This window comes from Alternaria ethzedia (assembly GCF_023757985.1).
Source record: "Alternaria ethzedia strain BMP 0044 chromosome Unknown scaffold_3, whole genome shotgun sequence".
Taxonomy (NCBI): Eukaryota; Fungi; Ascomycota; class Dothideomycetes; order Pleosporales; family Pleosporaceae; genus Alternaria; species Alternaria ethzedia.
In genome coordinates, this window is record NW_026056196.1 from 145,238 (window position 1) to 169,475 (window position 24,238).

The window sequence follows — 24,238 nt, forward strand, 5'->3', positions numbered from 1 at the left end:
CGGAAGAGCAAGAGGGAGTCCGCTTTGACCTCAGGTTTCTTCGGGGATACTATCACAGGTCGTTAAGAAAGTGTCTGAGACCTCGCCAACAGAACGAAGTCTCCCTCGGGTTGTCAGCACAAGTTGTCAAAGACACTGTTTGGAACTTGGCCATGGCTGAGAAGAGCTTCGTGGAACTACCTGGTCACCCGCGACACGGGGTAAAATGCGCCTCGCTACAACCAGGACGGCATATGGCGCCGAGGCGCAGTATGACTGCGTCGTTTTCAAGACTGAGCCACAGTCATTGTCATGAAAGAGAATGTTGTATTGTTGGCGAGGACTGGGGAAGTGGGGAGGGTGGAGGGGAGGCGGAAATCTCTGAGGTCTATTGTCTCCCTGGCCCGCGCCCGTCTTTCGATGCTTTGACTGCATACACCATCAGTCGTAATAGGGGAGACTATCGTCTACAGCTTCGCTTCTGAGCTGAGCCACAACCGTTGCGATGCGGCACTGCAATGCGGGAAGGTGTTGCATTGTTGGCGCCCCTTGCATAAGCCGCGCATCAAAGTACCACTCCAATGACGAACGCGAGACAAGACCAGGCCCTGGTCTGAGACAAAGCCCCGGCTCTTATTTGCATAGCTGACGCAGGAATGTACATGTCTCGCGGTTGGTGGAAGCTCGTCTTGGCACGCTCCCGAAGCAGTAGAACAAAGAAACCGCCAGCGCAGATCGGCTGCATATGACTGGAACAATCATTTTACTGGATCACGGCTGCTACCATCGTCAAAGCGTCAAAGATCCAACTCTAGCTACCGGCTAATGCATTCAAAGATACGGACATGTTGTTAATGGTTCGTTACCAACGCGGCTGTTCCCTCCCTTCGTGTCCGACCGAGGACAATGAACCGCGCCTTCTTTTATCGGAGTCATTAGGTCAGCTGCCGCGTCTCTAGAAATCGAAAATGCTAGCCAGTCGAGTGTTGCCACCGATTGTTTGGACTTTGACTCCTTCTTCTCCCCATTCTCCGCCTGTCGCTACCTTCTTTCACGTGCCGAGGCGGTACGTCAAGACAAATATGCAGATTGGTGATACCTCTCCAGTGTCTCCGGTGGACGATTCGAAGCCTTCGGGGAACTTGCGCAAGAGCAGTCGGATCAACGAGACGCGCCCAGCTTCCACGTCTATTCCTACTGCTGAGCGTACTAAGAGGGACGAACCGCCAGCCTCTCCTGCTTTGTCGTCTCCGAGGACTACAAGGAAAAGACCTTCGCCGCTGATTGAGATTGACGGGGCCGACGACTTGATCAGTCCATCTGACGATAAACCTCCCCCGAGTGCTTCGTCCGCTACAGCTGGCGGCGAGCCAGACTTCTCAGGGCATGTTTGCTTGTGTCAGCCAGAGCCGAAAATACCGCGTCCGCGAAATGGTAAGTCGATATTATCTTCCTTTGTCTTGGATGTACGTCACTTTCCTAATCGGAGCATTTAACTCGGATTTGACTCAGAACAAAGACACCCATCATTGTTTGCGGTCATTCTTGCGCAGCCTGCTGACCATTGCCTTATAGCTTTTATCCTTTATCGACAGCACCACCAGCAGGCCATTACCGCTCGTAATCCGGGTCTCAACAATCCTGACATCTCAAAGATTATCGGTGAACAGTGGAAGGCTGAGGGTGAAGAGCAGAAGAAGGTTTGGCAAGACCTTGCGCAGGTTAGTGGCCCTTGGCACCTTACCCTCCATTGTCTTTGTTAATGTGAAGTTAGGAAGAGAAGGCTAGGCACCAGGAACAATACCCCGACTATCGCTACCAACCGCGTCGTCTTGGCAAGCCTGGGTCGTCGCCGTTGAATCCTACTGGCCAGCATACGACAGTTGACAAGTACCGTTGTCACAAGTGTGGAGGCCGCAGTCTGAGAACACCTACCAGTCCTTTCCTCGACGCCTCTGGCACCCCGACTCTGCCGCCCCCTAACATCTCGGAAGGCCTCACGCCAACAACTCGTTACCTACCCGTGATGAGTAACCTTAGCCTTGAGTCGCCCGGTCTTCGCCGAGGCCCCATTCCACCAAGCCTCAGTAACATTCAGCTCAATCCGACCATGCGTGGAGACACGATGATGTATAGCCCTTTGACGCCGAACAAAAAGCGCCGCTTCGACCAAGGGCCTCCGCCAACGAGTAACGGTCGTAGACCAGATGGATCGCATAACGGCCCGATCCAGCAATACGCTGTCTATCGACGCGAGTCTCTGCCGCCCATCCATGTGACGCCACACAGTGCGACAATGCCTCCTCCGCGGACCCCTCGCGAGATGCGCCATCAGTCAATGGTTGAGCTAGGATCTCTACAGTCCGATGGCAGTCCCAAGAGCGTAGAGGAAGTTCTCAGTGCTTTCCCATACCCCAACAAGATCAAGCTTCTCGGACGCATAACGCCACCTTATCAATACAAAGAGCCCGGTTCCTCCAGCCCATCCTATCGCGCCAACCGCGGAGCCATCATCGCCATCGAAGGCGACGACCCCGCCGCCGTCAAAGAACTCACAGAATGGCTCAACGAATATCTCATCAAGCAAAAGGAATACAGCCCCCAAATCGCCGAGCCACCGCAAGCCCCCATCGACAACGCCGATAGAGAAGTCACATTCGAAAACTACCTCGACCTAATCAAAGAATGGCACGCCAAAAGCAAGGAAATGATCAAATACATCACCACCACACCAACCTCATCCACAGACACCCCGTCACCCAACAACAGCGACACAATCATCGTCTCCACAACAGACACCCGCAAAGACTCCGCCACACCCCCCGACTCCCCCTCCCACTCCCTTTCTTCCACCAACCCCGCCATCAAACCCGTAATCCTACTCCCAACCTTCCAACTCGCCGCCTCCATCGCCTACGCCTCCCGCATCCCCATCCAAGATGCCTACAGCCCAACCGACCACTGGCAGTGGATGGCGACGCTGTGGCGCGGCACCATAGGACCCGATTTGACGCTGTATGTGAAGAGCTTTGATCCGAAGGAGGGGCAGGTGGGGCTGAAACCGGAGATGGACGAAGGGGTTAGGTGTTTAAGTGTTTGGAAGGCGTGTGGACCTGGAGGCAGGTTTGCGGATGCGGATTTGAGGAGGGTGGGGTTTGAGGTTGGGGAGTGGGTTAAGGGATAGGGTGGTTGGGGTTGGGGGTTGTGTGGGTTGTGAGATTAGGGGCTTTCTATTCTTTGGGTTTCTTTTCTTTTTTACTCTTCTTATCTTTCGGGAGAGAGGCGACTCTGGTGTGAGTATTATAGGTTTGATGGGGTTTGGTGCTGGTACGGTCCTTATACAGAGTAAATTACGACGATAGAATCTCTGACCATAGATAAAGAAATGATGTATAACTTGATGCACGAGGAGCACTCTCCGGATCATACCAAACATCCCTCACTGCCTTCCACAAGGTCTTTGATCAACTGCGGGGCGATCCCCAATACATTATCTATCTGATCCCCCGCGTGAAGATACGCTCGATCAAAGCTCGCTTGAAAAAAAATCTGTGCATCCACATCATCAGTACCTAGGTATCACATCACCTTGCCCATCTCGAGCAGCCATTTCCCAGGGATAGGTACGAAACTTGAATACAGTCTCCCTCCCCCGGACTATCGGCGGCATCAATTCCCTCCAATCCTTGCAAGGGATGACATAGCTCTTCTTCTCACTACCAGATAACTCCTTCTCTCCTCCCCTATCTTTACCACGAATGCCACCACCATCAAGCAAAACAATACTCCTTATAGCACAGCAGAGAAGACGTCTACCAACACTCACGGGTGCTATGGGGGTAAGAATGGACGTTGTTGTGTGCTTGCGTTGAGCGTGTCAAGGGGGTTCGTGAAGAACTTCTTCCGCGCCTAGCATGGCTTTGAAGGAGGATCCGCTCGTGGAAAGATGGCAATGCGATGTCTACGGGTGTGCAGGTAATATGTAGTTCTCATGTCTTTTCATTGTCCCAGGGACTCTTGTACTCGTTACTCTATTCTACCCAACCTCTCTACTCCAACCCATGTTGACATCCAACATCTTAGTTGCACCTTCCCCACTTGCTCTGGCACCAGTTGGCCTTTCCGCAGAAGTCCTCGCCAGAACCGCAGAAGTTGGAACCAGAGCAGCAGAGGTTGTTACCACACTTCTTGTTAACAATAGGACCGCACGTCTCTCCCTCACCCGAAGTACCCTTGGGCGCAGTGGGCTCAGCAGGCGCCTTCTGGTTGTCGCACTTTCCGAAGCCGGCCTGGCAGCCGTCGCCGCAGTACAGGTTCTGGTCCTGGATATCGTTCTTGGGGCCGCAGTGGCCGGCGGACGAGCAGCAGCGGTAGAAGAAGCCGTTTGCGCCGGCGCCGGGGCAGGTGACGCCGCCTTGGGCGTGGCCGCAGACGTCGATCTCGGGGACGGCGGTGGGGAAGGTGGTTGCGGGCGAGGTGGCTTGCTTGGTCGCGGAGGTCTTCATCGTGGTTGGGGTGGGCTTGCAGGATGAGGAGGCGCCGGAGAAGGGGTGCATGCAGTTCTTTGCGTCGCAGTGGGCGGGTGTGGTTCCGCACCAGCCGTACTGGGAGCCTATGGGGTATCGTTAGCAAGAGTTTGGAGATACGTGGGTATTGTAAACGTACAGCACTCGTTGGCAGCGCACTTGGCGTTTCCATTCTGAGGTCCGCAGTTACCAGCAAAGGCAACCGAGACCAGCGAGAGGAGGGCGAAAGCTGAGAAGCGCATCTTGATTATGATTATTCTATGTCGAAATAATTGACGTGTAGAAAGCGAGTGGACTGTCGAAACGGTAAAGAGTCGACGAAAAGATGCGTGAATTAGACAAACGACCTTGACGATAGATAGTGAAGAAACGAAACCCACAGTAGCAGCAGCTCAGCTCTTTAACAACAGCCCCTCTCGTATTGACCCATAACCCACGCACCCAATAAACACCGTCCGCCCTACCGCGCTCGTACATCTCCACATGGACTGACGCTGTCCGCAAGCCCTAGGCCCGCGCTACGAGACCGCCAGCGCTGAGGCGCATGTCAAATACGGCCGCTCGTGCCTGAACGCACGGATGCGACGTCTCCCCAAAGCGTGCAGGTTCGGAAATTTACCAATGGCAAGTTTCGGCCAGACTGATCGGGAAGGCCGGCATCTCACTCACACGAGGTTTAAGGTGATTACATCGTGATTGCGGGTTCGCTTGTTGATCGTTATGTCGCGGAAGATCTACTGGATCGTCGCCGAACGACAGCGTCATGGAAACCCAAATTCTCGTTAACCGTTGAACGCGAAAAAGAGTTACTTTCCATGCGAACCAGACGGCGGGTTGGGAAGATTTGCGACGAGTGGGAACAGTCGAGGGGATCAGCCCTAAAAGATCAAGCATCTCGCTAAATGCTGACTAGCTAGGCCGGACTCGACGCAACCCCTGACTCTCCTCTCTCTGCAGTGGTACAAAGCTTTGAGGCGTGAGCTTAGCAGGCAGGCGAGTCCCAGCTGGAATGTTGGAAAGCCCGCACGAATGGCCCAGCCCGTGCAGCCCGTTGGCATTTTGTGACGTTGTTGGACGCCTGAATGGGACGTTGGCCGAGTGTAGCTGGTAGCGAGCTCCAAATATAGCTATCGATAGGAGGCCGCATCGAGATGGGGTTGCAGAGAGCTCGGCATGAAGAAAAAGCAGAGTTGCTGGGCTCAGGTGAGCAATGCGATGCTTGGTAGTCTCCTAAGATGCATTGGAGAGTGCGCGCGTCATTGAATACGCGCGGCAGGAGCGCACGAGGTGCATGTCACGACAAAAGTGGGATGATGGATTGAAGTCGTGGTACTGTAATGTTGTGGAGGGTGCATCGTAGCCGAGGCCCAGAGCCGCATCTCTTAGATGCGGTAAGCACCACATCACGGATGTATACAAGCAGAGGTCTGCAAGTCTCTCCAGCAATAAAACCTACTTGCACACCGCGTTCGTAATACCAAATTCTCCACGCCGTGCAATACCAAACAAAATGAATCTCATTCTCTTACACGCGGCCTTATGCTTTTAAAGTTCTTCGACGGCGGTACATTCCAGCGCACATGCCCATCCAAAAACTCAACCCAGCATCTCCATCTTGGCCTCCTAATGCCATGGCTCAACACCCCGTCTTTCCTTACGCAAAATTCAGCAAAAAAGAAGGTATTTTCCGACACCGGGAATCTGATTAATTGTTAGAACCATGCTTCGAAGTGATGTTGCTGCGATGCGAACTTACCGAACCCGGGCCTTGCCGGCACTGTACAGTGAACTGACTCTGCGAGATGAGAGCGGCAAATCCTAGCCACTAGACCATATCGGAAATTGATGGAAGGATGTGAAGTTAGAACAGATAGATTGTTGGTGGTTGGGGTTGTGGTGGTGAAGTTTGTAAAATTTGTTCGTCGCCCCACCCATCACCAACGAACATGAGGCTAGCGGGATAGACGAGGAGTATGACTGGTACGAAGAGATAGAGGCGGGGTAAATGTATTTAATATTTGGTACATGCCACGAGGTTACGCAGGTGGTAGTGAACTGCCAGATCCGAGTACACAGCAAGAACTTGGTTCACCAAGAACGCCGAGGACGCGCCTATGAGACAAGACTGTGTGTATATGCTTCATCTCATATATGGATTATGTCCAAATTATCCTATGATATATCTTTCATCACTATATGTATATCAATTCCCATGCCAGTCCGTCTCATCATGTGGCTTCAGTATAGCATCACGCTTGTACCACGCAAACCAAGCAATGGCCAGTGTAATTATAAGCACCAGGGCTGTCGTCGCTTCAGTCGACACCATCGGGGTCGATTGGGCGAGTCAAAGTTCTGACTTGTCGCCTAGAGCAGGTATTTGCTGGTTGAGGTAGGACTCGAGGTGATCGATCTCGTCTGGGTCGGCGGAGTGCACCAAGTTCCTGCGCATTGTCAGTAATCTTCTTATCACCCCATACATCTGACGTACTTGTAAGTCCTAAAGTCGACCTTGAATCCGTGCTTCTCGAGCTCCTCTGCGCTCAACTTGCCCCACTTGTGCGCAACCACTTGATCCGCGTCGCCGTGACCCATGAAGATAGGCGTCTTCTGGTTGGGGTTCTCGGTCGGAATCATGTCCTTGATCTTCTTCTGCAGCAGGAGGTAGCAGCTCAAGCCGAAGATACCTCCGAGCTGTTCCTTGTATGTCACACCAGACAGCAGCGACATGGCGCCTCCTTGCGAGAAGCCTCCAACGACTACGCGGTTGGCGGGTATGCCCTTTGCGACCTCTTGGTCGATCAGGGAGTGGAAGTATTTCTGGGACTCGACGATGCCCTTTTCGTCTTCGTCGCGGTCGTCGAGCGTGCTGAGCGACTTGATGTCGTACCATCCTGGCATGCTCATGCCCATGTTCTGTGTCGCGTATCAGCGATATGCTGTGTGCTTGCGTCGGACTTGGTCAACGAACCAGTGTGATCGGGATATTGGGCGCATTGGGAAAGATGAAGGAGACTTCCTCGAACTTGCTACGTCTGCGCCAGTTCTCTGCGAGGAATATCCTACGCTGGTTAGATGTACACATGCATAATGTTGAGTCTCCTTACCAGCCAGCCCCGCTGTCACCCAGCCCATGCGCCACGATAACAGTGGCCGTGTGTCGCTTGAGCGCAGGAACTACCAAAGGCGCTTTGTGAGCCATGATGAGCTTAGTCTGAACGCGTTCAAGAGGTATCGTTAGTATCGATAGTATCGATAGACGTGGGGTAGCTCTGATCAGAGGTGACGGACTCCCGACAAAGTGGACCTCGGCGCGTTCTCGATGCGCGCTAAGGCAGGGACAAGGGCCAAAGCTCCAATCATCGTCATCGACGTCATGATACCTGCCTTCACCATTCACGCGTAGTTTCCCCTTTCCGGCCACTCACTCTTCACTTTTCGAGGTTTGCCGCTCACGAGATACCTCAAGTGATCCTGTTCTATCACCCGTCTCCAATTCGTTTGCCCAGCACGTCTCCTCACCATTGCATTCAAACTTGCCTATAAGCAACTGCTGGCATTGCGCCCAAGCCCATTGACGATCTCATCGAATCGACGTGCCATCTCCACTATACCAAGCATGGCACGAGCAACCAGGAGCTCCGCCAGGGCCGATGCCGTGCAAGCGCCAGCCATTGGCCAAGAACCAGTACAACTGTCGAGTCCACCGACTACCCCAGAGGCGCCCAATGGACGAAAGAGGAAAGCAGTCAAGGTTGAAGAGTCGCCAAACGCGACTTCCAAGAAAGCACCCGCCACACCAAAGAGCACCAAACGCGCAAAGAAGTCGGCTGTGAAGCAGGAAGATATCAACGAACTCCCACACAACCTTGGTGCTATTCCTTCCCTCCCTGTCAAGAGCGAGGAGGAAGAGAGCAAGCCCTCAGCCAAGAAGTCTAGGAAGTCTGCAAAGACAGCTAAGCCGAAGAAAGAGGAAGATGGGGACCTCGTTGCCAAAGCGACTACCACCACCGACGCCTCGCCGAAGAAGAAGAGCAAGGCCAAGACAGGTGGCTATGGCCTTACTCCAGGCCAGACACCATACCCAAACTACCCTCATCCTACGGCCGAAGAATGCGAAGAGGTGACGCGTCTCCTTTCGAAAGTCCACGGCAAGGTCGAAGCACCCAAGACCATCCCCGCACCTTCTCTCGAAGTCTCTGGTTGCGGAGAAGTACCGTCTGTCCTCGATGCGCTTATTCGAACGAGACTTTCAGCGGCCACATCCGGCACCAACTCTTCTCGCGCATTCGCCGGTCTTGTCGCCAAGTTTGGCATTCTGAAAGAAGGCGTTGGCAAAGGCAGTGTAGACTGGAACAAAGTGCGACAAGCAGACCAGAAGGAGATCTTCGAGGCGATCAAGAGCGGCGGACTCGCAGACGTGAAGAGCAAAGATATCAAAAAGATTCTGCAGATGGTCTGGGAAGAGAACCAGGCGCGGCGCGACGAGCTGTTGTCTTCATCAAACAAAGCCCCTGGCTCCGCGAACGAGGCACCGGCCGAGAAACACGCAGAGGTCGAGAAGGCAGATCAGAACATCGTCTCACTCGACCACCTGCATCTCCTCTCCAACGACGACGCCTTCAACGCACTAACAAAGTACCCCGGTATCGGCCCCAAAACCGCATCCTGCGTCCTCCTCTTCTGCCTCCAACGCCCCTCCTTCGCCGTCGACACCCACGTCTTCCGCCTGTGTAAATGGCTAGGCTGGGTACCTCCTCCCGGTGATCCTGCAGGCCTCGCACCCGGCGCAAAGGGCACCTTCGCAGGCGCAAACCGCAACTCAACGTACGCGCACTGCGAAGTCAGAGTACCTGACCACCTCAAGTACCCGCTTCACCAACTGCTCATCAAACACGGAAAGACCTGTCCGAGGTGTCGCGCGATAACGGGAGAGAGCAGTGAAGGGTGGGATGAGGGGTGTCCGATTGATCATCTTGTTCAGAGGACTGGTGGGAGGAAGGAGGGTGGTGGGAGTCCTGTTAAGGGAGCTGGGGGCAGTGCGAAGAAGAGCAAGAGCAAGAAGAAGGTTGTGGAGGAGTATGAGAGTGATGCGATGAGTAGTGGGTTGAGCGACGCTGAGAGCGAGGTGTTGAGCGATGTGGTTAGTGATGCGGAGGTGGAGGAGTCGGACGAGGAGGCCGAAGCGTCTGAGTGAAGGAGACGAGTCTATTTTGCGTCATATCAGGACATCTATTTCGGTAAATAACGGTTAGGCCAGGGGCCGCCAGTCATTTCCTTCACTTGTACACTATTTTCTCATATTTATTCACATCTAGCATTTGATATTTTATCCTAGCAAGTCTTCAGCTATGTCCTGTTCTCGCCAGCCATGACACCATGTCCCTCGACATAAATTTCTCTCTCAAACGCGATTGCACATGCGTCATCGCAGTACCAGCCCGGCGGGCGTGTCGCGAATCAGCACATTACTCGATGCACACAACCCAACGCTCTTGAAAAAAATCTTTTATTCGAAACATACAAACACACACAAATCGATATATATGCCCGCTAACCCCCTCAAATGCCCCCATCACCCCCCAGCGCCCCAGTCAAACTCTTCATCCGCCGCCCCAAAAGATCATCTTCACTCGCCAGACTAACCAGACTCTTTCTTCTGCCCCGGTCACTCTTCATCCTGCCCCTCTCCCTTCCAACCCCTCTCACACCATTCACACCATCATTGCCTTCTTTCTGCGGGCTCCTCTTCCCCTTCCCCAGCACCGTCATCTCCAACGGCCTATCCTCATCCGCCGAACTCGCCGTGCCAGACCTACGATGATGTCTCCTGCGACTGAATTTCGGACTCGTGAGCCCATCGATAGCATCTGCGAGGCCTATCGTGCCGAAGTAATCGCCTCCTTCTCTTCTCCTTGTAGTCGTACCCGCGGCAGGCGTATACCCCGGTGTCTCGGCATCGTACCCATATCTTCTCGAGTCTGTTTCTTCAAAAGCCTCGCTAATCCATTTCCCGCATTTGAAAATATACTTCCAGCCTTCGGGGAATACACCGACGAACTGGAGGAAGCCGTGGCTTATACCGGGGACGAGATCGACTACGACGCTATCTTCCTCGTTGAAACTTCCCCTCGCCCAATCTAGACCTAGCTCTTTCGCTGCGACCCATTCTGCGCGTTTGGCCTGTCTCAACCGCCCAGCAAAAATGACGGTGTCATCGACCAAGGGGTCGCGCTCGCCTGTCAACATCCAAGTGCGTGGGAATTTTGCTAGGAGGGATTCTGGTGCCAGGAGAGGAGAGAGAAGGTAGTCTGTGCTGAAATCGGGACGGTGGTGCGGGCCGATGTAGAGGATTATCATGGCGCGCATCATTTCGGGGGTGAGGATGCGGTCGTTGAAGTAGGATATCATGCTGGACATTGCGAGGCGGGTTTTGATGGCTGTAGCGGGTGGTGCGGGGACAGAAGCGCCACCTGGAGTGGGAGGCTGGGTTGCGAGAGGTGTTGGGGGGAGACTTGTGCTTTGGCTGGGAGGTTGCTGGAGAGTGGCGGTACTGCTATCTTGGCCTGTATGTGCGGCAGAAAGCTTGATCATGGTCTGGGGAGATGTGATCTCGCCGCCGTTGGCCTTGGGCATAGACCCGTTGACCATGCTCACTTTGGTGCGCTCGTCCTCACTATCCGAATCATCAGAGCCATACGGTGTATTCGGTGCGAGTTGTCGGTAGTCATCGCTCTTGTGCCGTAAGATAGGTCGATTCGTCTTTCTCACGCGTCGGTCGCGGATGAGGGCCATTTGCTCGTCCGTCATCCAATTTCCAATGTTCATGTCGAGCGCTGGGTAGATAAGCACCACGCCGATGGGAGGTGGTATAGGGGATTCGCCCTGCCATCTTCGTGTCTCTGTGGAACCACTCTGAAGTATCATGAGTATCATGGCCACAGCCAAGTTCCCGCCAGCTGAATCGCCAGATACGACAACCTTCGGCTCTGCTTCCCCTGACAAGCCCATGCAAGTTCCTCTCGACGCGATGATCATGTGATAGACGTCGTAGCATTCGTTAAGCGCATATGGATACGGGTGTTCAGGCGCCTTCTTGTAGTCCAGACTCAGAACAGGGAGTCCCGTCTTGCCAGCCCAGCCCATGAGCTTATCATCGTGGTTCCTTGGGTTCATAGCAACAAAACCACCTCCGGGGATATCCAGAACAACTTTATCTTGCTTCTTTAATGCACTCCGCGGTCCGTTGAAGTACAGCCAACCCGTTACTGGCTCTTTGTACGAACTAGCTCTCGGTCGTGGTATGCGAATCTGGCGCGGCGGATAAACCATCAGCCTCGGCCGCATCATGCTCGTCAGCGCACCCAGATACGGTGTCGTTCCTTTGTTCCATGCCACGCGCAGGTGATCCACTGTGAGCGTCGCTCTGATCTTCCTGACTTTCTCATCTGCCTGCTCAGCACATATCATGTAGTATATGCTGAACACAATCGACAGCAGATCCCTTACACCTTTCCGTTTTATTCGCATAGCAGACCAGAAGCCTGCGTCCAGCGCAGTTGTAACCCATGTCGCGCGGAAGTATGAACGCGAGTACAGGCTTGCGAGTGGCTCGGGACACTCGAGGCCAACGAGCTTGCCGAAGTTGCGGGCGACGTAGAGGTAGAGCAGTGTTATGAGGACGGATTGCCAGACGGTGAGTTTCTTGGAGAGAAGGGCGGATATGCGGCGAAGGATTGGTGGGCCATGGCGGTCGCCTCTGTGTGTCTGTTAGTATACAATGATGCGGTTGTAAGAGTAAATGTTTGCGTACCTGTAGAGGTAGAACGACCAAAAGGACACTACAGCCAGTACTTGTATCTTCCTAAACTGCACCGACGGCCGTCCCAATACATGGTCTATCATGACTGTACCTCTCTCCCAGCACAAACAGCTATAACGAACCCAGTGAATACAGTCGCAGGTCTTTTGTGCGTCATGAAAGGCGTCAAGTCGGGTCTCCACGTGGTGTCGCAGGGCTTACGATGTCGGCAATGCGAGTGTTGTAATTCGTAAGCATGTGAATGTCACGTCGCAATGTCAAACCCGGTGTGGATCCGTCTGGGGTAACGGGGAAAGGTATGGAAATGGGGGAAGGCCAGGTCAGCCGTCCTGCGTGGTTTGTCCATGACTACAGGAATAGCCGTTCAGCCCGTCGACAAGCGGCGGCGCATTAGCTGATTTGAGGCTGTGTGGTTGGGTGAGCGTCGAGCATGTGACAGGTTTGTGGAGGAAGCGTGCGTGCGCTGCCATCATGTGAAAGCCGCGCTATGACCTCTTTTCGGCTTTGTTGCTGTTCGCCCCGAGGAGGCTAGTCGCGCACGTGTTGCACTAGCGTTATCCGCCTGAGCCGCAGTCCGACATTACCTACTGCACCTCTTTATCACGTTCACTTTATAGGACTCACATGCTTGCTTCCGACGATGCCAGAGCGACAAGCCACGCACGATTTCCGTAACACATAATCATCATATACGTACAGGTACAGTACACAATGACCCATTGCTACCTAGGTAACACGCGACTTACAGCTGCCAAGATCCATTTCGCTCAGCACATTAGGCCCTCTCGGATGGATAGTATCACTAAACCAAGAGCTATCAAACGAGAAAACGCCCAGTCATCACAGGCAAGGACACTAGAACATTATTTCGAAAGATATGATGTGCCCTGTTGACAGACAGCTACCAGATCATTCTGCAAGGCTGTGACTTGGCATTGATCTAGAAGGCTGGAGATCCCGCGTCGAGCTGCAAGGCTGAGATACGGAACTGATCTAGACTGCTAAGTTGTTGGTTTCTGGAATTGGCGACACCCCTCATTGGAGATGATCTGGTTGTATAGGTATACCATTGATCCTAGAAATCGTGGGTCTCGTCACCGATGAGCCTTCGGCCGACGAGGCTGAGATTTGGCATCGGTCTGGATTGCTGAAATCCCGCGTCAACCCACGAGACTGAGACACAACGTCAAATAAGATGTCAGTCTGTTACGCCCACCCTTGCCTTTTTGGCGAAACCGTAATCACCACATGTCCCGTGATTCATCGAGAAGTCGCACGGCTGCTACGAGAGAACTGCTACTGGTTCCACAACATGTATGTTGCTGCGCGTCGATATGTCTCTAACCTATCGCCAGGCTAGAAGACTGCCGGGGTATGCATCTCGATACTTTGAGGCTGCCTACCCTGGTTACATTCGTTTGGGGGCCGTTCTGATTCTGGGCCAGACAGCCGACGCAATTATCTCAGCATGGGGCCAGCTTCAGAGTTCGTGGCCTCATCGATGCTACATCGCGCCTGACTTTCTCTTTCCCACACCAGCCGGTTGAGCAATTCCTCCAACTCTTCCTTCTCTTCGAATCGCCATGACGACCAATCGCATAGATTCCAGCTTTGGGCGACGGGTCTCGCTAGGGTCAGGCAGCGACCACATCTCCAAGCGTCAGGTTGACTCGATCATCTCACAAGTCATATCTGAAGTTAGCGGGGTGCCACCTAGTTCGCAACCTCCTCCTCCTCAACCATTTACTTCAGAGGCCCCTCCGCCTCCGCCATTTAGTTCACAAGCTCCTCCGCCAGCTCAATCTTCCGCTCCTCCACCACCTCAATCTTCAGCTACTCCACCACCTCAATCTGCCGTCCATAGTAGCGCTCCCTCGATCATCAGGACATCGATCGCTTCGTCAATAGGTTCCGAGACCGTGTTCAGTTCAACTATAGGACCGCTGGCCTCGAGCACACAAAGCGTCAACGGCGCGTTGACTTCACAGTCACCAGATGAGAACGTGCCAACAGCGGCGTCAGAGAATAACGGTGCAGGTCTAGGAGGCGGTGCAATTGCTGGAATAGCCATTGCAGGTGTCCTCGTTATCGCATTCATCGGGGGATGGTACTTCTGGCGGCGTAGGAGACGCACAAGAGGAAAGCCCACGAGCACTGAGAATAATGACCAGACTGAAACATACGGGGATGGGGGCATACCAGAGCTCCATACGCAAGAGCGGCCACAAGAAATGGCAGGAAGTCGTCGGGCGCAAGCACAAGAGCTGGATCCTACACAATACTCCAAGTACGCCATGAGTGGATCTCATGAGCTTAAGACCGAGTCTGAGCCAGTTGAGTTGCTGAATGGTCCCGACGAATACACTGCACCAGTCCCGTACCACGTTTCGCAACGATCACCCGCTGAAATGACGGAGACGACGAACACTACACAGTTATCGAATGTTGAAGCGCAACGGAGAAGAGAGATGGAATGGCTGGAGATGGAGGAAGAGAGAATACGGAAGCGGCGGGAATTGCTTGCTGTGCAGGGCGGTGCGAAAGGCTTGTAGTGGACTAATACAGTCTTAGAGAAACACATGATGGACCGGGCTACGGCTTCGAAAGTCGCGCCAAGCCTGTCTCAACGCGAATGTGCCATCGGAAATCACCTTCGAGCATGCGATTGCCCAGGGGCTCCTTCACCTTTTGACCGCTTTATTCGCAACGCTCAGGTCGATGTCGAGATGAAATTTTGCGCAAAACAAAAAGCATATCTATACCCATGCACGTCTCAAAACCAGAGAATGCCAGACGTTATCGTCTGCCGACGCATCGCACCGAGTCAAAAGCAACCAACACCTTCCTGCAACCCAAACTGCGACCTCCATACCCATCACTCTACATCCTGCATCGGAATGACGATAATACCCTGATTGTACCGGTACACAAGAAATTCTCGTCGAATGAGAAGTTGGTCCTTCATGCACAGCCTTGCACGCTTGACTGTGCCGCAAACTCCATCTCCGCGTTTGATTCGACGGAACGTCACAAGACCTGTGTGGAAGGGCCGATGCATGACTTTCAACGTGTAGGTAGGTGGGTACCTTTGTATCTTTGACCTATCGCATAGAAGGTATGCTCGTGGCGATGTGCAGCAGTGTGTGGAGGTACCCCGCCCGCCTGCGATGATGTATTCATCTTGGAACGACCTGCTGGACACGGGTTTATCTGCCCCTCTACCTTGACATTTGTACGACCTTGTGCTCCGATATCCTACATCAAGCTACATACATCGATCCAGATCTTTGCCGTCGCACGCACATCCCACAATGTCCGACTCACCAGCTAACACATACGCCTGGTACGTCGAGGAGTGGTATTCTGCCACTGGGGGCTACCTAACTACCATATATCTCTCAGACAGCGCAGACGATTGGTCAACCACTCTGAACGCGATAGTCGCAACAAACTCGCCGCGCGGTGTCCAGCTGCCCGGAGATACGCACTTTGCAACGGTTGGAGAAACCCACGTTTTCAATGGTATTGAGATTTCGGTTACAACAGATCCGGATCAGATATATCTTCGCCGCAGTCCGATCACGTCAGAGTCGAGCGTTGTGGAACAAACGTTGATACCACCGGCAGAAATCCCAAGACCAACTTCCACTAGCTCAGGCAGCTCAAGCTCAGAGAGTAGCGCGAGTGAAATACAGTCTGGAGATAGCAGTCAATCTACCGCAACCGCATCCGCCAACGAAAGCAGCAGTCCAGGCCTAGGAGGCGGTGCGATCGCCGGAATCGCTATAGGCGGTATACTCGTCCTTGTTCTGATAATCGGAGGATGGTATTTCTGGCGACGAAGACAGCGTTCGAAAGCGAACACTTCAGGTTCGGGAGACGATGAACAAGGCACGAGGGTCGTAAGCACTGGAGGGCCACCGCCACAGTACTCTCCGCCGGAGAAACAACCCTACATCCCAGATCATCATCAAGAAATGCCGGGCGATATAGTCATGCCAGCGCAAGAGTTGGATCCAAATCAGTCCGCCAAATATGCGACGCATGCAGCACGGCATTCTACGAGTAAAGCAGTGTATCAGTATGAGCCGGCGTATGAGCTTCATCCTGATGGTAGACCGGCGGAATTATCACACGGCGGAGAGGAACAAAGTTCGGCAGTACACAGTCACAGACCTCAAACACCAGTAAATCAGACCGACGCTGGAGGGGAAGCTGGAGAAAGGAGTGCTGCAGTGTCACCGAATGTAGAAGCGCAAAGAAGACGCGAAATGGAGTGGTTGGACATGGAGGAGGAGAGGATACGGAAGAAGAGGGAGACGCTTTCTATGCAAGCAAGCGGGAAGAGTCCATAACGCCTTTACTGTTTCGATGGCATTCTCGTTTATTAAAAACTATCATAATGTAATTTCTAGTTCGAACAACTCGAACGCAAGATGGTGAGGCACAGACGACACCCGCTAGGCCCAAAGGATCGAACGTCATGTGTGATTTTGGCCGCATCTTCGGCCTGAGGAATATCCAATCAGTGCGCAACCGCATGTGGAGAATTGGGGGCCAGAAAAGGCTGATTGGAAAACGCGATCATGGAACTGACTGCGGCACGGTGACCTCTACGAACAGTTGCCGTGAATCAATGGAGAGCGGCAAGCGCATCGAGCGCAGAAGCCGCCTGTTTTTACTTTACAGCCCTTCTCTATCACAACGGTAAAGCTTGGCTAACATCTAGGCCAAATGATGTGTACAGCAGGCTGCATTCTGGCTCGCTGGTTCAGATACATATAGTTGGAGGACGTGATTGTCCAGCGAATGAAAGCCATGCGCAGCTAGTACAACATCTTGGCCGCGCTCGCAAAGGAAAGCGCTTGACTAAGTTCGGCGCTCAAATCTACCCCCAGACCTGGGTGTAGACCGATGAGTTCAACCTCGCCGCAATGAAACCCTCCAAGCCTCGTTCAGGCTGTATACGGGTACGCTGAGGCCCTGATCAGGGAGTATGTCTTATGCCGTCTTACTTCAAAGCAGCTACCCGCTTCGTTTCTGTCTAGGTCCACATTTCGAGTCTTCACTTCTTGCAGTCGCATGCTCGTTGAAGTCTTTTATTGAGCAACGTCTCGGTAACACCAGCCAGAATACTGCAGACACATTGAACATGTCTACATCCGCATGGCAAACCGCACGGATCAACACCAAGACCGACGATCCGTATACGACGACTCTGCGGAGAGATGACATCCCACTAGCAACAATCACAGTGCACATAACACCAACGCTTGAACTTCGATTCCCAGAAGCCCCGCCACTACAAACAAGCTCCACCATGACATCAGATCTTCTTTACATCTCCATCCGCGGCGAAGACGATGGAATGGCGATTCTGTACTCGACTCGTACGGACTTTTCATACTCACGGAGTTTGGCGATGGCCAAGTCGAAGTCACTAAGCTTGCCATCGTCAACGAGAACTGGAGATGCGATCGCGTCCAAGTCGCCTCGGCCTAATCGAACCTCACGCCGTAAACATACCTCAAGCGGCACTATCGCTGGCATAGCAGTAGGAGGCGTCCTCATCCTCGTGTTCATCATAGGTGGCTGGTCCTTCTGGCGTCGAAGAAAACGCGCAAAGTTTACTACAAGCAAGAACGCCCCTGCGCCCGAAGGGCAAACGGGACGAGATGATGAGAAGATACTCTCCGACAAACCCACATTCGGTGCGCGTCAAGAGACGTCTGGCGACAGTCAAGCGCAAGAGCCTCTCACTTCGCACTCATCCAAACATGTGGCGCATGAGCATGGATCCGATGATATAACGGGAGAATTACCGCATACTGAAATGGGTGGAACAAACGACGATGGAAATATGGGGGTGCCAACCACGGCCACTGCAAGAGATGATACTGCTTTGCATGTTTCGCCACATGTAGAAGCGCAAAGGAAGAGAGACGTGTGATGGCTGAAGATGGAAAAGATAAGAGATACTTTTGATGCAAGGATTGGGAAGATTGATGAGGGTGAAGAGGGTGACTGAACATCCTCTGGAAGCAGCGTTGGAAGCGAAGGAGACGAAGTCGAAAGTGGTCCTTAGACACACGTGTAGGAGAACGAGACAGACTTGGTAGAGAAGCGCTGCGATATGGGATTTTACTTTGGGTTTTGGGTTAGTTTGGTGGTGTAGGAATGTACCAAGGTTTATTAGCAGAAACTAATGCCTGGGAGCATAGGAGGGACGGCAAGCGCATTTACCTAGGTAGCCTCGTTCTGCGTCACTGCCCATATCTATTACAATTGTAGGCTGCGGCTGACATCTAGGCCATATGTCATGTAACATAAGCTGCATTTTTACCCCGCGCGACACGGCAGCAAAGGATCGAATCAGCGTTGGTGTAGATACACATATTTAGGGGCGAAAACTTTGTGGAGCGAATGGGCGGCATGCGCTGCCAACACCACATCTTGGCAGCGCTCAAAGGAGCAATGGTCTAACTAAATCCGGCGCTCAATCTATAGATTGATGTTTTCAACTTGCTGTGATGGCAATCCTCCAAGCCTCAATCAGGCTGTGAGCACGCACGCTCCAGTTCTGAACAAGGTGCATATCTGGATCGTTTTACATGGTATCAAACTAGATGATTTTCTGTTACCATCTAAATCCATCTTCCTATTCCGTCATACCTACCTTTCCTCGCATGTTCATGGATTTATCTATTCCGTTATAGAGCAGCGGCCATCTACCGCCGTGCCGATGATACTGGATGGTTGCCGACAATGACAGATCAATCCTCTGAAACAACATGGGCCTCCATAACACTCATCCAGACGTTTTCACATATCGGCATCAATGTTTATCAGTCATCTCTGTCCTGGAATGGCTCATATCTCATGACCATTACGATAGAAGAGTCGCCGACGCTTGCAGTTGAGATAACCTCCACTGGTAACCCTAAACCGCGCGTTACGATACGCAATGGAGGACCAACTAGAACAGTACACAGCCTCATTCTGTCTCTTCAATCGAACGTACTCTTTTTCACTGTCGATTCGGAGCTTGCAGTATCATCCTCGTCAATAAGTTCGACACAAGTAACAAAGCCACCTCGTTCTACCCGAACCTCACGTCCCAGTCCTACCCGAAACCGCAAATCCAAGTCAGGCATAGGGAGTGGCGCAATAGCCGGAATAGCGATAGCAGGCATCGTCATCCTCGCCGTCATAATTGGAGGATGGTACTTTTGGCGGCGCAAAAAGCGGAGGGCGCAGCCACCCACGACCACCCTCACCGACGACGAACTAGCGAGGCGAGAAGGCGACGGCGACAAGATGGTCCTCGGTGCAGATCAGTCCGCCCCTACGGCTGGCGCATACCAAACACAATACCAAGAAATGTCAGGCAACGGCCTTACGCAGGAACTAGATCGGTCGCACTCGTACAAATACGCGGTGGGAGGAGCGCATGAGCTTAGGGCTGAGGATCAGCCGGGAGAATTGCCGTATAATGGGATGGAAGAACATGGGCGGGCGAATGAGACTGGGTTGGTCGGAAGGAACGATGGAGGTGATGGCAGGAATGCGGAGATGATGTCAGTACCAGGAGCGAATAATTCGACGTCGCAAGTCTCACCACATGTGGAGGCGCAGAGAAAGAGGGAGGTGGAGTGGTTAGAGATGGAAGAGACGAGAATGAGACAGCGGCGAGAAGCACTTTTGCAACAGGGTGGTGGTCAACACACGTAACATATTGGAAAGAGTTTGGGACCAACTATGATCCAACAGTGCATACAACCACCCCAAATACCCTCCTATCAAGCCCATTCATCGCATCCAAAACCTACACGATATACTCCCACAACCATCCCCAAGCCCGCCAAACCCTTAGTCACACCCTACTCAACAACCTCAACCTTAACCTCCTTCCCCCTCACCATATCCGCCAACTTCGTCTTCATAACCTCCAACTCCCTCTTCGCATCCCTATTCTCCTTCCCCCTCGCCCTCTCATCCGCAAGCTCCTTCTCCAACCCCGCCACCTTCGCAGTCAACAACCCATTCTCCTGTCGCACCTCGCCCAACCGCTTTTCCATATCCTGGTCGACAACACCCTTCTTCGCCTTCTCGGCCGCGAGTTCCCGCTTCAGGATTTTTATGTCGTTCTGCAGTTTACCCTGCAATAGGACTTTGTCGTCGATTCGAGCCTTGGTGTTCCGCTGCAGTGTGTTTAGTCCGTTGAAGCGCTGCCGGAGGTTTGCCATTTCAGCGTCCTTGGTCTCGAGAGCGTTGCGGTGGTTGTTTTCGAGTTCGGACATAGAGTGGCGGATTGTGTATAGGGCATCGATTGCGTTGTTGATCCGGGTGTGGGGGTTGAACATCTGGTTGTTGTTAGTGGACTGAGACGCCTACGGCTGTGTCGAGGGGTAGTGGACGTACGGGGCCGGAGTTGTGCGGCGGAAAATGGGCTGCTTGGACGCCGTGGCGGGCCGAGAGTGGTGGGTGGCTTGTACCGAATATGGACGTGTCGTAGGGTGGGGGATTCGGCGGGGGCATGTTGTTGGAGAATTCGGGCGTTGCAATTGTTGATGGAAGGCGGGTGGATGGGCGGTGATCCTCGTGCGGAGAGGGATGTCGCGGGAAGTGGTGGGAATCTGGCGGTAAGGTGGTAACGAAGAGAGAAATGCGAGAGTGGGCGGGGTGTCGGGAAACGTGGTAATGACGCAAAAGAGCGTAGCAGAAGAGGTAGGAGGGGGTGTTGTGGAAGTTGCGACCGTCGCGTGACCGATATCTCAAAGTAAAGGTGAGCGATCGACGAATCGGAGCTGCCTGAAGCGTTTGCACTGCAACCCGCTGCGGTGTGGGTATCGTCGGTACATACTCGATTCAGTCAGCAATTGCGGGGCATGCGCTACTCAAGTCTCGTTTGCTGTTTTGACCAGAATGACTGAAGTGATCAGACCGGAGGAGTGAGAACAGCAATAATCATCGTCGAGGATGGTGTATAATCCTTGGAGGTAGTAAGACGGACCCTGATGGACGATACCACTTCAATATGAGCTGGAGTTGACGAGAACTAAACCAAAGTGATAGTACGTGCTGGGCAATGGTCCGCAGCAGTCAGAAGCGTCCACGGTTTGTAGATGGTATACTCATCGTCATCGCCAATATCGCTCCCGGGGCCTCGATGATTCCTGATGATCTCAACAGTGCCAACCCTAGTATATGTATCCGTCGTTCCCTCGACCTTCTCGATGCATATGCCCACGTGGCCGGTAATCATCATCGCACTACAGGATCTGTAGTCGACAGAGTCAAACATAGCAAAAGCATTGACCAGTGCGCCGTTTTCGAGCTGGAGCTTACATGATGGAAACTGTACAGTATCTGTGTCAGCCTTGACATGTGTGACCAGAGTTAACGGTCCTCTGATGCGGGCGGACCCAGCCGTAATTTCGCCAAAAGGGTCCAAGCCGCTGTGAGTGATGTTGCACTCTTCGAGATGGGCACAATAATCGGCCCACATGTTATCAGCCTCGTGTTGATAATCGTGACAAATGATGCCTTTGACAGATGCCCACGACCACGACGGGGCAGTCCATACCTGCCGTTTCCTAAGACCCCGTCGTTTCTCTCCTCTTCTTTCCTCTGGGATGAGGGACCATAGGTCCGGATGGTAGTACCACAGCGGATAAAAGTGCCATAGGAGGCCGTCAAGGAAGTGCGATTTCCATAGACCGGCGTAATATGTGGCCCCGGTGACTTCTTGTACTTTTCGAACAACGCCAGCCATCGCTGGAAAGGTGTCTTTGTTGAAGCTCACTTCGCGTATGGTATGATCTTCTATATAATCATACCATTGATAAAGCTTGTGACGTATAGGTTGGTTTAGCGGCCTTGCCATTTGCTCAACGGTATTCCCGTGGTAAGTGCGGTGCAAGAACGCCCAGTTAATTTGTCTAAGTTTCTCTTCGTTCTTGCTACTCATAGAGCATTCCCAGGTTATTTCGCCAGTCTCAAAGCTCAAGATACGACGGGAGAGTACTTTTTCTTGTCCAGCCCATCCACGACCATTCAAAGGCTAAAGGTATTAGAAAATTTCAACTGAACAATGCCAAACTCAGGGAGTTCAACTAACCTCGTCAACTGGCATGGGAGCTGTTTGAAAGAACAGATCGAACGAGTCTCCTTCGTCTTTGATGTTCACACATAATGGAGGATTTAGTTCGCGAGGACCAAGGAATCCCTCCCCACAGTGCTCTGCTCGTGAAGCAGCTACAGTCAAAGATGCATTGGAGTATACATCTGCCATATGTGCAGATTCGTGTTCCCAATCTCTCTTCGAGTCTTGCAGGATGCATAAGCAATCAATCCAGATGTATCCAATGTCCAGACATCGTACAACCATAACAGCGTCTTGCAAGGTTCGCGGTAGAATGTTGAAGCCTATGCCAGACTCGTGGTTCTTCAAATTGATTGTAGTCGTCGTCAAGGGTAAGGTGGTGCCCCAGCAGTAGCTCAACGCCGCATAAAGACCCGTCTGACCTTCGGAAGTCTGTAGAAGCTTGCAACTTTCACCCCCAAGTTGATCTCGCCATGGCTGCTGCATACCGAGCATTTGTTCTCGTCCAGGAAGCATGCTCACGTCCAAGACTCGTCTAGGCAGGGGTACTCGTCGCATTGATCGATTATGGCACCAGGAGTGGCTAGTGTTACATTTGTCCAGCCAAGATAGCATACGTTTCAATGTTTTAGGATGCAGTGTCTCTCTTAGAACGACACTAGTGAGGTCGCAGATTCGCCTTAATGGGTCGTCTGTACTATCCAGTCAGTTTAGGATTTTCTTATTGTTCAGCGTGCGTGAAAATTACCAAATAGTAACCTTATGTAGACGAGCAACCAAGAGGAAGTTACAACACAGTGTGGAGTACCTAAGGCGATTCGGAAGGGCTTATGCGACTCCGTAGCGCTAGGTAATCTCATCCACACCATGGGATTCTGTGGAACGACAGTCTTGATTGTTTCCAATGTGAAGGAGTTTCGTCCCCTCTCCCACGTCGTGCACCAACTCGTTTGATTGATTTTCAGCAGGATGTATGCGCAGAGTGGGCATGTCTTCGCGCGAGACACCATCTCTGCAATAGTGCATCGTCGCTCGTTCCAAGGAAGATTGTCGTTGGGAATCGACGATGTTCGCCCAACTGCGTTGAACCTAAAGCCAGCTCTTTCAAGCGTGTGATCATGTTTCTCTCGTGTGATGACTTTGCGAAACGGTATCGACCTGCAAACGTTACAAAGCGACATGATTGAAATCGCGACGTGCAAATGTGCAGTGGCACGGTGATATCATCGCAGTCCTCACATGTTGTTGTCCCCGCAGCTGTGCCACAATGCTACATATGCGCTAGCCCTCATCTAGCACCTAACATTGTCACATGATCGATAGTCGCCTGCTGCATTCTGATGTCTGAAGGTTCCATGGTTGTATTCCGAATGTTGAAGTGAGTGGCCTATTTGCCTACTGCGATGGCGGGAAAAGAGCATCGTTCCGTGTTACTAAAGGACCTGGCCGCCTATGGTAATGGTGGATGTTGTAAATTTACCCTCCCTCTTGTGGTGTAGTTGCAGAAAGAACATGCTCGTGGTCCTCCTTGCATGTGGTGAGCACATGTCTTCGACGCGCTGCATCGTCCACAAGCCATCTCGCAACGGCAGTGCCGAAGTGGACAGGGGGCTCGGTCGTTAATATCGCGTATCGCCTATCTCTGGCGTGTGAAGAGATCAACGGCTGGTTCGGTCCTATTGAAGCAAACTCTGAAAGAACAAAGAAGGTTCATCATCGGCTCATGTGAAGACGACAGGCATGTGTGTGTCTGATGCAGACAAAGATGATGCTACCTTTCCATCGACGGGCGGCACCGCCAACGGC

At 52.6% G+C, this 24,238-nt stretch overlaps 7 protein-coding genes across 7 annotated transcripts; 3 read left to right on the forward strand and 4 right to left on the reverse strand.

Moving 5' to 3' along the window:
* Positions 1 to 1,410: 1,410 nt before the first annotated feature.
* Positions 1,411 to 3,163, forward strand: J4E87_001531 (uncharacterized protein; the record flags this gene model as incomplete). The annotated part of the gene is made up of 3 exons (XM_049373173.1): positions 1,411 to 1,413; positions 1,635 to 1,700; positions 1,754 to 3,163. The coding sequence occupies 3 exons, from the start codon at positions 1,411 to 1,413 to the stop codon at positions 3,161 to 3,163; spliced, it is 1,479 nt and encodes a 492-aa protein (XP_049236543.1).
* Positions 3,164 to 4,058: 895 nt separating this feature from the next.
* Positions 4,059 to 4,747, reverse strand: J4E87_001532 (uncharacterized protein; the record flags this gene model as incomplete). Its single annotated transcript, XM_049373174.1, has 2 exons — positions 4,059 to 4,591; positions 4,645 to 4,747. 2 exons carry the CDS (start codon positions 4,745 to 4,747, stop codon positions 4,059 to 4,061), a joined length of 636 nt encoding a protein of 211 aa, XP_049236544.1.
* A 2,105-nt stretch (positions 4,748 to 6,852) lies between these two features.
* On the reverse strand, positions 6,853 to 7,707 carry J4E87_001533 (uncharacterized protein; the record flags this gene model as incomplete). The annotated part of the gene is made up of 4 exons (XM_049373175.1): positions 6,853 to 6,949; positions 6,997 to 7,421; positions 7,477 to 7,567; positions 7,613 to 7,707. 4 exons carry the CDS (start codon positions 7,705 to 7,707, stop codon positions 6,853 to 6,855), a joined length of 708 nt encoding a protein of 235 aa, XP_049236545.1.
* A 417-nt stretch (positions 7,708 to 8,124) lies between these two features.
* Positions 8,125 to 9,702, forward strand: J4E87_001534 (uncharacterized protein; the record flags this gene model as incomplete). Its single annotated transcript, XM_049373176.1, has 1 exon — positions 8,125 to 9,702. The coding sequence occupies one exon, from the start codon at positions 8,125 to 8,127 to the stop codon at positions 9,700 to 9,702; it is 1,578 nt and encodes a 525-aa protein (XP_049236546.1).
* Positions 9,703 to 10,320: 618 nt separating this feature from the next.
* Positions 10,321 to 12,410, reverse strand: J4E87_001535 (uncharacterized protein; the record flags this gene model as incomplete). Its single annotated transcript, XM_049373177.1, has 3 exons — positions 10,321 to 10,375; positions 10,450 to 12,264; positions 12,319 to 12,410. 3 exons carry the CDS (start codon positions 12,408 to 12,410, stop codon positions 10,321 to 10,323), a joined length of 1,962 nt encoding a protein of 653 aa, XP_049236547.1.
* Positions 12,411 to 14,558: 2,148 nt separating this feature from the next.
* J4E87_001536 (uncharacterized protein) lies at positions 14,559 to 14,879 on the forward strand (the record flags this gene model as incomplete). The annotated part of the gene is made up of 1 exon (XM_049373178.1): positions 14,559 to 14,879. One exon carries the CDS (start codon positions 14,559 to 14,561, stop codon positions 14,877 to 14,879), a length of 321 nt encoding a protein of 106 aa, XP_049236548.1.
* Positions 14,880 to 20,207: 5,328 nt separating this feature from the next.
* J4E87_001537 (uncharacterized protein) lies at positions 20,208 to 20,865 on the reverse strand (the record flags this gene model as incomplete). Its single annotated transcript, XM_049373179.1, has 2 exons — positions 20,208 to 20,690; positions 20,749 to 20,865. 2 exons carry the CDS (start codon positions 20,863 to 20,865, stop codon positions 20,208 to 20,210), a joined length of 600 nt encoding a protein of 199 aa, XP_049236549.1.
* Positions 20,866 to 24,238: the final 3,373 nt, after the last annotated feature.